At 40.1% G+C, this 12,223-nt stretch overlaps 2 protein-coding genes across 2 annotated transcripts in view; both read left to right on the top strand.

The window, feature by feature from the left end:
- The window catches only part of LOC307022903 (major histocompatibility complex class I-related gene protein-like), a 218,634-nt gene that overhangs the window by 70,157 nt on the left and 136,254 nt on the right, over nt 1-12,223 (top strand). The window lies entirely within an intron of this gene.
- tac1 (tachykinin precursor 1) lies at nt 5,435-11,415 on the top strand. Its single transcript, XM_079655847.1, has 5 exons — nt 5,435-5,823; nt 8,256-8,358; nt 8,464-8,487; nt 10,620-10,676; nt 10,977-11,415. Exons 1-5 carry the CDS (start codon nt 5,707-5,709, stop codon nt 11,021-11,023), a joined length of 348 nt encoding a protein of 115 aa, XP_079511973.1. The 5' UTR covers nt 5,435-5,706; the 3' UTR covers nt 11,024-11,415.

The raw sequence follows: 12,223 nt of genomic DNA on the forward strand, positions 1-12,223 counted from the left end.
CTGTCTGCCAATTAATGTGCTTATGATTAACTGCTGTTAAAACGATACATGTGCTAGCCTCTGTGACTCTGAGACTTGAAACAGGACGAACTCGCAGACCGGCCAAACCTTTTCCCTCCGTTCAAATGAAAGATAAGGTGATAATTAAAAAGGAAGGCCGCCACATGTTGGCTTCCTCTGTGGGTTTAATAAACTCCACAGAGAATCCCAGGAGGAGCTCGCGCAGTTAATGTTCCAGAGTGAGAACGTGACTGCAGCAACTGATAAGAGCTGTAAAAATAGAAAGACATGCTGTGCATAAGGGAGACAATCAAATAAAGGTTGCAACAGGTACTCGAATATAAAAGAGAAAACGTTATTTCCTCAGAAGGAACCCAAGAAAGCTTCAAGTGCTTACATTTGTAAAATAAATCTTCAATAGCATTTGAATACTAATATACACAAGGTATACGAACAAGGAGCAAGTATTAAATGGGTCATATCGTGCTTTTTGGGGGTGTTCCCTCTCCTGTAGTGTGTTCTATGGGTTTTACTGCATGTTTAAAGTAGAGACACGACATACTGATATACACCTGAACATCAGCAGGAGAGGACTCTTTAAAGTAGAGACACTACATACTGATATACACCTGAACATCAGCAGGAGAGGACTCTTTAAAGTAGAGACACTACATACTGATATACACCTGAACATCAGCAGGAGAGGACTCTTTAAAGTAGAGACACTACATACTGATATACACCTGAACATCAGCAGGAGAGGACTCTTTAAAGTAGAGACACTACATACTGATATACACCTGAACATCAGCAGGAGAGGACTCTTTAAAGTAGAGACACTACCTACTGATATACACCTGGACATCAGCAGGAGAGGACTCTTTAAAGTAGAGACACTACCTACTGATATACACCTGAACATCAGCAGGAGAGGACTCTTTAAAGTAGAGACACTACATACTGATATACACCTGAACATCAGCAGGAGAGGACTCTTTAAAGTAGAGACACTACATACTGATATACACCTGAACATCAGCAGGAGAGGACTCTTTAAAGTAGAGACACTACATACTGATATACACCTGAACATCAGCAGGAGAGGACTCTTTAAAGTAGAGACACTACATACTGATATACACCTGAACATCAGCAGGAGAGGACTCTTTAAAGTAGAGACACTACATACTGATATACACCTGGACATCAGCAGGAGAGGACTCTTTAAAGTAGAGACACTACATACTGATATACACCTGGACATCAGCAGGAGAGGACTCTTTAAAGTAGAGCCACTACATACTGATATACACCTGAACATCAGCAGGAGAGGACTCTTTAAAGTAGAGACACTACATACTGATATACACCTGAACATCAGCAGGAGAGGACTCTTTAAAGTAGAGACACTACATACTGATATACACCTGAACATCAGCAGGAGATGACTCTTTAAAGTAGAGACACTACATCCTGATATACACCTGAACATCAGCAGGAGAGGACTCTTTAAAGTAGAGACACTACATACTGATATACACCTGAACATCAGCAGGAGAGGACTCTTTAAAGTAGAGACACTACATACTGCTATACACCTGAACATCAGCAGGAGAGGACTCTTTAAAGTAGAGACACTACATACTGATATACGCCTGAACATCAGCAGGAGAGGACTCTTTAAAGTAGAGACACTACATACTGCTATACACCTGAACATCAGCAGGAGAGGACTCTTTAAAGTAGAGACACTACATACTGATATACACCTGAACATCAGCAGGAGAGGACTCTTTAAAGTAGAGACACTACATACTGATATACACCTGAACATCAGCAGGAGAGGACTCTTTAAAGTAGAGACACTACATACTGATATACGCCTGAACATCAGCAGGAGAGGACTCTTTAAAGTTTGTCTTTGTTGATGTTGTAAATTGAGCTGCTGTGATACAAAGAAAAATGTCAGATTCGATTTGACGATACAGTATTATCTTATATCTGTTTATCTGTGAGTTCAATGGCCTCCTGCTCTCTCTCTCCTCTCCTCACCTCCCTCTCTCTCTCTCTCTCTCTCCCCCTCTTCCTCCCTCAGCTCCATCACCTCCCTCTCTGCATCTCTCTCTCCTCACCTCCCCCTCCCGTCTGTTAATTGGATGAGCTGTCACAGCAGTGAAGATGATTAAATCTGTGGCTCTGTGCCCACACTTAGTGCACAGAAGTAATGAAAATTAGTGCGAACACATCCTCCGTCTCTTCTACCTGCACGCGGAGTTCACCGGGAACTCGTAACGGACATAAAATCAAGGTCAAATAGAGCTTTACAACTCCTCGGGTTTATTTAAATTGCATCTTAATAATAATATAATACATTTCATTTATATAGCACACTTTAAAAACAACGTCACCTCAAAGTTATCTAAGGAGCATATTGAATCAAATATGGTAATATCAAAAAGGTTGAGAGCATAAAAGGTTAGAATACTAAATAAATAAAATAAAGGACAGTCATCTTGGTTTAATTGAACAAATACGTGAAAGACACTTGCCGTCGAGGACGTTTTATTCCCACCCGAGGAAACACATTAGCATTCGTGAAAAGCACATGGGTAAATAAACTGGACGTATTGTTCATGGCATAAAGACACTCGGGTAAATCAAGCACTCGTTGAGCTCGTCCTCCGTTCATGCTGAGCGTCCTCTTCTGTAGATAAAACCTTTCTGATGGAAATCAGAAGCGGCTTCGGGTCGCTTTGATCACAGAGGTGTGCATCAAGAGGTTTATTATGAGCTGCGGGAATAAATATAACATCATTTATGGGTCATTGAGTGTAAGTGTTGGCCAGAGTCAATCAAAAACATACAATTAGTAAATAGGACTTATTGCAGTTAAAGGTGTGTCATCGTCGACGTACAGTACGTGCAGCTATGCTAATAAAGCACGAAATATGTCTTTATAGCGAGAAAATACAGTTTTCTGCTTAATGTTAAAGATCTCCTGTCGTGCTATTTGTAGGCATATCTTATGGGTCTCAGATAGAAATATATAAAAAACATGTCTATGATGTTGCTTTCTCAAAATACAAACAGATTATGCATTTTAGAAATCCCTCATATCGCTCTGTTCCAGCTGTTAGAGAAATGCAGATTTTGGGTCTTTAGCTTGAGCGGAGCTAATGCCTGATCAGAATTCTACTGGAGTTAAAGTTAAATTCTGCTGTGATAAAATGCCATCCTGTTGTAAACCACATCAAGGATTATTTCTGAAACAGTATGGAGCTCTTTATCACAAGGTGAGTTCCTTTTTGTATTTCCTGCTTTTTAAACACATGTGCTCTCCAGTACAGGTTAGCTCTGAGTGTTAGCGAGGCTTGCTAATGTAAACAAAGACGAGATTACGTCCAAAATACGTCAGGCATAGTTTCTGATAGCAACTTTCTGTCGGCCCACCATCCGAAATTACGTAATATCGGCAGCAAATCTGTATCCGCTCGTTGTATCCCCATTTTAAAAAGATGTGGGAACGGAGGAAAAGATAAACGTTTTTATTTTCTGCCGCTGCGTGAGTTCCCCGACGCACCGTGGACACATGTTGAAGTATAAAAGACATCAAAAAGTGCATTTTGCATGATAGGTCCCCTTTAAGGTAATTTCAGACAACTGTTTGCAAAGAATATTATATAGACTTTAAATGTAGATTTTTTATATTTGGAGCAGCGTTTTATATTAATGCGTTAAAATAAATCCCCAATTAATGTTAAACAATGTTGAGCTGACTCCATTACATTTTTTCAGGCATCGACAATCTCTTTAAAGCACTAAAAAGTCCTAAAACCCTGACATGAGTCAGCATTTCCTCACTTCCTGTCCCCTGGTCTGGAGGTCAATGGTTTTCTGAATGTGTTTTTGGTTGTTATCCTGAAATAATGTTTGTGGTTATCACAAGCTGAAGAAAATGTAATGTTTTGTTCTGCGACATCAAATACATCAGTAAATCATTTTTAAAACGGTGGTTGCCAACAAGCGTATAAATGAGACGACTAAACGGCATCACACCCAACATTAGCCACCTTTAGCTTAGCGGTGGTGACGTGAAGTCATGTGACCGTGCTGTAGTTCCTTTATAGCCCAACATTAGCCACCTTTAGCTTAGCGGTGGTGACGTGAAGTCATGTGACCGTGCTCTAGTTCCTTTATAGCCCAACATTAGCCTCCTTTAGCTTAGCAGTGGTGACGTGAAGTCATGTGACCGTGCTGTAGTTCCTTTATAGCCCAACATTAGCCACCTTTAGCTTAGCGGTGGTGACGTGAAGTCATGTGACCGTGCTGTAGTTCCTTTATAGCCCAACATTAGCCACCTTTAGCTTAGCGGTTGTGACGTGAAGTCATGTGACCGTGCTGTAGTTCCTTTATAGCCCAACGTTAGCCACCTTTAGCTTAGCGGTGGTGACGTGAAGTCATGTGACCGTGCTGTAGTTCCTTTATAGCCCAACATTAGCCACCTTTAGCTTAGCGGTGGTGACGTGAAGTCATGTGACCGTGCTGTAGTTCCTTTATAGCCCAACATTAGCCTCCTTTAGCTTAGCGGTGGTGACGTGAAGTCATGTGACCGTGCTGTACTTCCTTTATAGCCCAATATTAGCCTCCTTTAGCTTAGCGGTGGTGACGTGAATTCATGTGACCGTGCTGTAGTTCCTTTATAGCCCAACATTAGCCTCCTTTAGCTTAGCGGTGGTGACGTGAATTCATGTGACCCTGCTGTAGTTCCTTTATAGCTTATATTATTTTCTGACATTTTCTGCTGCCTTCAGGGTCCAACAGGAGTACGTCATCCCTGCAGCTCTCTTTATATCTTCTATAAGGCCTGTTCATGTTTTATGATGTGATTTATCATCAGGTGATTAAATGACACCGGGAGTCAAGAGTGAATCTGAATACTAACGATAATAAAATAAATTAATGGAGGAGAGCGTGCCGTGCCACACATCACACAGATCGAGATGAATGGGTTTTTAAGATCCATTTTTACTCATTATTTACTCTCTTCATGTGCCATTCATTTTAATAGTATTTGATTAATAAGTAATACCTAATTGTGTTTGACTGTAGGCTGCTTAATTGCACCTTGTCACATGTTAGTGACAGTTTTAGTTTTAACCCTTTGGGGCGTAAGGGATGCATTTTATAAAACTATACGTTACAAATGAGTCTGTTGTCCTGCAGAATACTTAGCTTTCTCCAAACAAGTGTCATGTTAAAGAGGCAGGATACATTAAACGCCAACTAATTAGTAAAACAACCCCAAAGAAAATCAGAATGAGTCTCCGATGTTTCGGGCAGTGACGCACATCGTTTACAGTTCGTGATGAATGTAACTGTAACTGAAGGGTGTAATCACACTACTGTGGTGACATCAGGCTGCTATAAAGGAGCGCGTGCAGGGATCTCTGGACAGAAGGACGCACGAGACTGCGGAAGAAGAAGCAGAAGAAGAAGAAGAACGTGCTGCAGAGCTTTTGGAGACTCCGGCACCGCGTCTTTACGCACGGCGCGCTATGGACTACTGTTGAGCTCCGAAGCGAAGAAGAAGAAGAAGAAGAAGCAGCTCACTGCATTGTGTGCTTTTTGTTAAGAACTTGAGTATTTTTTAATATAAAAGCGAGTTATTTTTGTTGATAAGAAGAAGAAGAAGCAGTTTCTAGCGCCATGAAGTTTCTGCTGTTACCGGTTTTTATGGCTTTTCTCGCCGTCGCCCAAGTTTTCTGCGAAGAACCCGAGCCGAAAGAAGATTCTGATTACTGGACGAGCAGCAACCAGATCCAGGTACTCTGCAGACCTCCATTCCCACTGAAACTAACCCACTCATTTAGATTCTGTTCTGGTGCGAAAATAGGTGACTTTTTCTGATCGTTTTCTCTAAGAAAGTTGTAAAAACCTGTGTGTTAATCGTTATTTAGCTTCTGATCGAGCTTCACTCCAGATTAATTATAATATACAGTAGCTTAATGTCTTCCTGAACACCTTATTATCTGCATGTTGAGATGAGCAATACGGATATTTAAAAACAATCTAGAATAAAGTATTAGATGATTGTCTTTTAGGGTTTTTAAGATGGATTGTTTCTCCTGCTTTGCTCTCTTTATGTGCCATTCATCCTGATGGAATGGGATGATTAAGTAAAAGCTAATTATGTTTCACTCTCTGCGTCAAACTCTGATACCCGAGGCATTCAAGACCGTTTGTGACTTTAAGAAAAATCCCTTTCAGTTGTAATTCTCTGGGTTTAAAGGCTGTTCTCCTGCAGGTTCTTGAGTTTCCACATCTCCAAAATAAGTGTCATTAAAAAGAAAGGCAGATTCATTAAATACTCATTCATAAGTAAAATAACCCTGAAGAAATCTCAATTAGAAATGTTTTCTCTTACAGTTGCAATAAATACAATAATATTGCACCACAAAATAAAACAACTTAAAATATAGAAAATAAGAAATATTGTAACAAATATAAATAGCCAATATAAATGGAAAAATATGCATCCTATAGTTTCAGAATAATTTAACAAAATGCGTTGAAGTTATAATAAAAATCCAAATAATTTGACTACAAAATAAAACAATTTTATATCTGGAAAAAATAAAAACAGAATATTTAAAATATATAAATAGCTTATATAAATTGAGAAATATGCATCATAGACTTTATAATAATAATTTTAAAAAATGCTACAGCTGCATAAAGTTTAGTTTGAAGCAACAAAATATACTAATAACTGTACTACAAAATAAAACAACATTCAATCTGGAATAACAAATATAATAAATACTGTAGCATATATAAACAGCTGATATAAATGAGGACACATGTATCCTACACGGAAACATGGTGTAAATAATGTGAATGTATATATACTGGAACTAAAGGTGACTTGCCGCAGGTGAAGGAGTCGTGACACGAGAAATATTATGAGAAATATAAATACCTAATAAAATGGAAAAATAAGCATAGTAACAAAAAACACTTGAGTAAAAAAATGCTGATCCAGTTTCTAAGATGCAGGAACAGTTTAGATTTATCTGAAGGTGACTTGCACCAGGTGAAACACACTCAGACGCTAGGACCCCCATGAAGACGATGCCTTCAGCAGGAAATCCAATAAGAGCAGGCAGCATTGAGGACGCCTCTGAAGGCTCTGACTCTGACTTTGGGATCTGGAAAGGAGCCGAGCTGCTTTCCAGACCATCATAATAATATACACCCCATAAATCACCTGAAAGCTCCGCAGCAGCTTCAGATGACGCTCGCGCCCGGAAGGAGACGCTCAATCAAAGTTTAACATGCATATTGATTTTACTCGGAGGGGGGGGGGAATGGTGTAGGAGGGGGCGTTGTGGGTGTAGGGAGGTGGTTGGCGGGGGGGGGGGGGGGGGGGGGGGGGCGGGGGGCAAACGTTATTACCTTTTAGAAGAGATAGGAAGGAATGCATTTCGGGACGTTTCTTTGCAGATTTCTTGTATTTTTCTTTGTTTTTTAACTTGTTTCCTGATTTTTGCATTATTTTACATTTATGTTTATTCATTTCTGAAGATGTGTGGTAAGAGGGTAGGAGTGTAAAAGGTCGCACATTTGATAAGAGATAGGAAATGTTGCATAAAGTTGCATTCAGGGACTTTTCTCCCCATTTTTTTTGCATATTTTCTAAAAAAATTTGTTTTTATTTCCTGATATTTGCATTATTTGTTCATTATTTTTCTATTTCTGAGGGTGTGTGTGGGAGGAGGGTTAGAGGTGGCACATGTTATTACCTTATATAAGGGAGAGAACATGTTGCTTAAAGATGCATTCAGGAACACTATCTTTGTGTTTTATTTCCAATTTTCAACTGTTTATTTTGGATGTTGGGGTGTCAGTGGATGGAAACTCTATTATCTAACATAGAAGTTGTTGCATAACGATGCATTCAGGGACAGCTACCATTTAAGTATTTGTATTTTGTATTTTGATTGGATTGTCTCAGATACACATGTATTCTTATATCTTGTAATCCATTGTGTACATTTTTCCTTAACTTCTCATGTAAATATATTTGTATTTAATAATTTGTCACCCTCACCATTTAAAAGCACCTTTATATTTTGCATTTATTGCTTCATTTCGCCCCAAAATGTCTTTTATAAATTGGTTTTAACCTGCCGTTCGGTGCCGGATCCATACCATAATATTCCTGAGCATGTATTGATGTGTTTCTCCCGCTTCAGGACGGATGGATGTCCAGAGATCCGTTCAGAGAGATCCTGCTGAGGATGACGAGGAAGCCGCGGCCGCATCAGTTCATCGGGCTGATGGGGAAACGCTCCATGGGTACGAAGCGCTCTAAAAAACACCTTGAGTTTCATCTGTTGGAAAACACCTCGAACTCTTCATCAAACTGCACCTGAGCTAACCTTCATTCTCTTTTCCCCGCAGCAAATGCACAGATCACCCGCAAAAGTGAGTATGAACATCAGGAGGAAATGTTCCTGTGCAGCTTTTTAGAAATGCTGACGTCTGAAATCCATTCTTATCTGAAAACCAAATCTCGAAAGTGATTTTATTTCATGTTTATTTCATGTCTCCTCAAGTTGCTGAATGTTCTCTAAACGCTGCGCATGTCTCCTCAAGTTGCTGAATGTTCTCTAAACGCTGCATGTGTTGTCAAGTTGCTGAAGATGTTTATTTATGAGGAACATTTGGACTTTTATATCTGCTTCCTTTCTGGAGCTGCAGTGAGTTTGAACTTGTGGGCCACCGTAGATTCCAAAGCGATTACAATCAGAGCGATGAACGGCAAACTCACGTCACTAACAGTTACAATATGAACGTGTCAGATGTTTCAAAAGCACTTTGTGAAACAGAAAAGCCTTCGATGTTTCCTCCACCATATTTACAGAAGGAGTTAAATACGTGTGTTTATGTGAGCGCTTCAGAAACAGCCGGTAATTAATTAACGAGCGGATGATTGGGTTTTGCTTTTGAACGCCGGCCAACACACAGGAAGAGACACAGAGGAGGAAGAAAGAGAAGAGGAGGAAGGGATTTCCTGTTTCCTCCGGCTCTCTGCTCTTTGTTTTGTGTTTGTACATTAGTCTCCCACACACAGCGGCACAAACACAAATATAAATATGTCGTTTATTCCTCAAAGTCACTCATCGTTAGAGGAGTGCTTCCTTCAATGCCCGCGGGACATCTGAGGGTTCAATTGGATTGTTTCCGCCTGTTATGGATTATAACGAGGAGGATGTTTGCCACACACACACACACACACACACACACACACACACACACACACACACACACACACACACACACACACACACACACACACACACACACACACACACACACACACACACACACACACACACACACACACACACACACACACACGTTCTCACACACATGCACTCTTAAACACACACTTTTACCACAAGGGCAAATGTTATTGTAGGCTATATATTTACCGCTCATCAGGCTAATGCAAATATTGATGTTCGTGGTGTAAGAGATTCCCTCAGGGCTTCCTGTAGTGTAATATTACCCACAATCCAATTCACCGCCTACACACACACACACACACACACACACACACACACACACACACACACACACACACACACACACACACACACACACACACACACACACACACACACACAGATCATATTACAGTCCATTACTGTGATTGACATCGGCTCCATCAGCTGTCAATCTCACTTAGGGAACATTACTTAATTCAAAATGACATTTTAACACAATTTGAACCTTAGTGTCTCTACTTTAAAGAGTCCTCTCCTGCTGATGTTCAGGTGTATATCAGTATGTGGTGTCTCTACTTTAAAGAGTCCTCTCCTGCTGATGTTCAGGTGTATATCAGTATGTAGTGTCTCTACTTTAAAGAGTCCTCTCCTGCTGATGTTCAGGTGTATATCAGTATGTAGTGTCTCTACTTTAAAGAGTCCTCTCCTGCTGATGAACAGGTGTATATCAGTATGTAGTGTCTCTACTTTAAAGAGTCCTCTCCTGCTGATGTTCAGGTGTATATCAGTATGTAGTGTCTCTACTTTAAAGAGTCCTCTCCTGCTGATGTTCAGGTGTATATCAGTATGTAGTGTCTCTACTTTAAAGAGTTCTCTCCTGCTGATGTTCAGGTGTATATCAGTATGTAGTGTCTCTACTTTAAAGAGTCCTCTCCTGCTGATGTTCAGGTGTATATCAGTATGTAGTGTCTCTACTTTAAAGAGTTCTCTCCTGCTGATGTTCAGGTGTATATCAGTATGTAGTGTCTCTACTTTAAAGAGTCCTCTCCTGCTGAGGTTCAGGTGTATATCAGTATGTAGTGTCTCTACTTTAAAGAGTCCTCTCCTGCTGATGTTCAGGTGTATATCAGTATGTAGTGTCTCTACTTTAAAGAGTCCTCTCCTGCTGATGTTCAGGTGTATATCAGTATGTAGTGTCTCTACTTTAAAGAGTCCTCTCCATCTTTTCACCCTGTCTGAGACCAGTCTGCTCTGATTGGCTCTGTTGTGATTGGTCAACCAGCTTAGAGATGTCCCGCCCCTTATATAGTATATATTTCTTTTTAGGGCATAAAGTCAACTCTTTCGTTGGACTGATGGGGAAGAGAAGCGAAGAGGAGCCGGGTAAGTTAAACACCCATATCTCAAAATGTATTTATAAAAGCTGGTGGTGCGGGAATGAGTCCTAAATAAGTCAGCGGTTCATCTGGAAGTCAACGGTTTTCTGAATGTGTTTTGGGCTGAAATAAGGTCTGTGGTTAACACAAGTGTGTGTGTGTTTGTGTGTGTGTGTGTGTGTGTGTGTGTGTGTGTGTGTGTGTGTGTGTGTGTGTGTGTGTGTGTGTGTGTGTGTGTGTGTGTGTGTGTGTGTGTGTGTGTGTGTGTGTGTGTGTGTTAATGATCTCCTTCTTTGTCTTCCTGCAGATTCCTATGACTGGAACACATTACAGACGTACGATAAGCGCCGCTAACATCACCGAAAACTCCCCCAAAAATCCAGACGCTGCTTTTGTTTTTTCTCCAAACTGTGTGTAGCTGTTAGCCGAATAAAAAAAGATTCTGTTTCCACATCGTAGTGACGTAGCAGTGCTGTACCTGTGCCAGTTTCTTTAAATGAGGAGGGGGATTCTCGATGTTAGCATTACCTGCCATCCTGTTAATGCTGTTGTTGTGGAGCGTCAAAGCTAAAGGCTGAGTGGCTGAAGACTGCACTGCCAAAGTTACTGTAATAGTGCCTCATCTGTTTTCACTGATTGTTCTTTAACTCAACACACTCTTTTTAAAGGGCCTCCACCTGGACACATGGTGTGTGATATGACCTGTGTGTGACAAATATTAAAATTATTTTCTTTACTGGTTCAAATCCAGCCTGCAGCGCGTGATTCCTTGTGAGAAAATAACTTGTTTTTAAAATGTGGTGTAACAGCGCCCTCTGGTGGCGAAAGGTGGATTCATTTTAGCAGAAAGTAGAATAACAGCAACACAAAGTGGAGTCGGATATATTTGTTCAGGTTTTACTTGTCCACTTCCTGTAGATTAATTTGAATGTTCAACATTTAAATTATGAATATGTTTAGAATTTGTAAAATTATTGATTTTAAAATAATATGATACAGTGCTATTACGTCTGGGTCTCTGTGTGTCATTAAAGCTCTCTGTGTGTGTGTGTGGAACGAGCCATTTTGTGTGCGTGCACGAGCGAGAGAGCGTACCGGTACTGGAGATCGTAGTTGTTAGCTTCTGGTCTTAGCGAGCTACGCTAACGGATATAAAGAGTTTTTTCAACAACAAAGTGGAGGAGAGTCCTCTCCTATCAGACTGAGAGGCTCAGTGAGCTAAAGGACTCTCTGAGTGTTTAGATAGTTAAAGTCTAAGTTATCTCAGTGGATCTCAAACGTTTTGGTCACCATTAATGTAAACAATTATTTCCGAGGCACACGTTTATATGATCATTATAATTATAAAAAAATAAGAGAATAAATTAAAAACAGGTATGAAATACTATTAAAAGGGTGATTTGTAAAATATCCATAGAGAAAAAGTAAATCTGCTTACAGTTCTGTTTCATCTGGGTGTTGAGAGATGTATCCATAGATCTCTCATGTTGCTCTCAAAGTGCACCAGATTGATGCTTTAAACTTCAATATTTAAAAATAAATCTTCCCTGGGGA

The sequence above is a fragment of the Notothenia rossii genome (genome assembly GCF_949606895.1).
Source record: "Notothenia rossii genome assembly, chromosome: 10".
Taxonomy (NCBI): domain Eukaryota; kingdom Metazoa; phylum Chordata; class Actinopteri; order Perciformes; family Nototheniidae; genus Notothenia; species Notothenia rossii.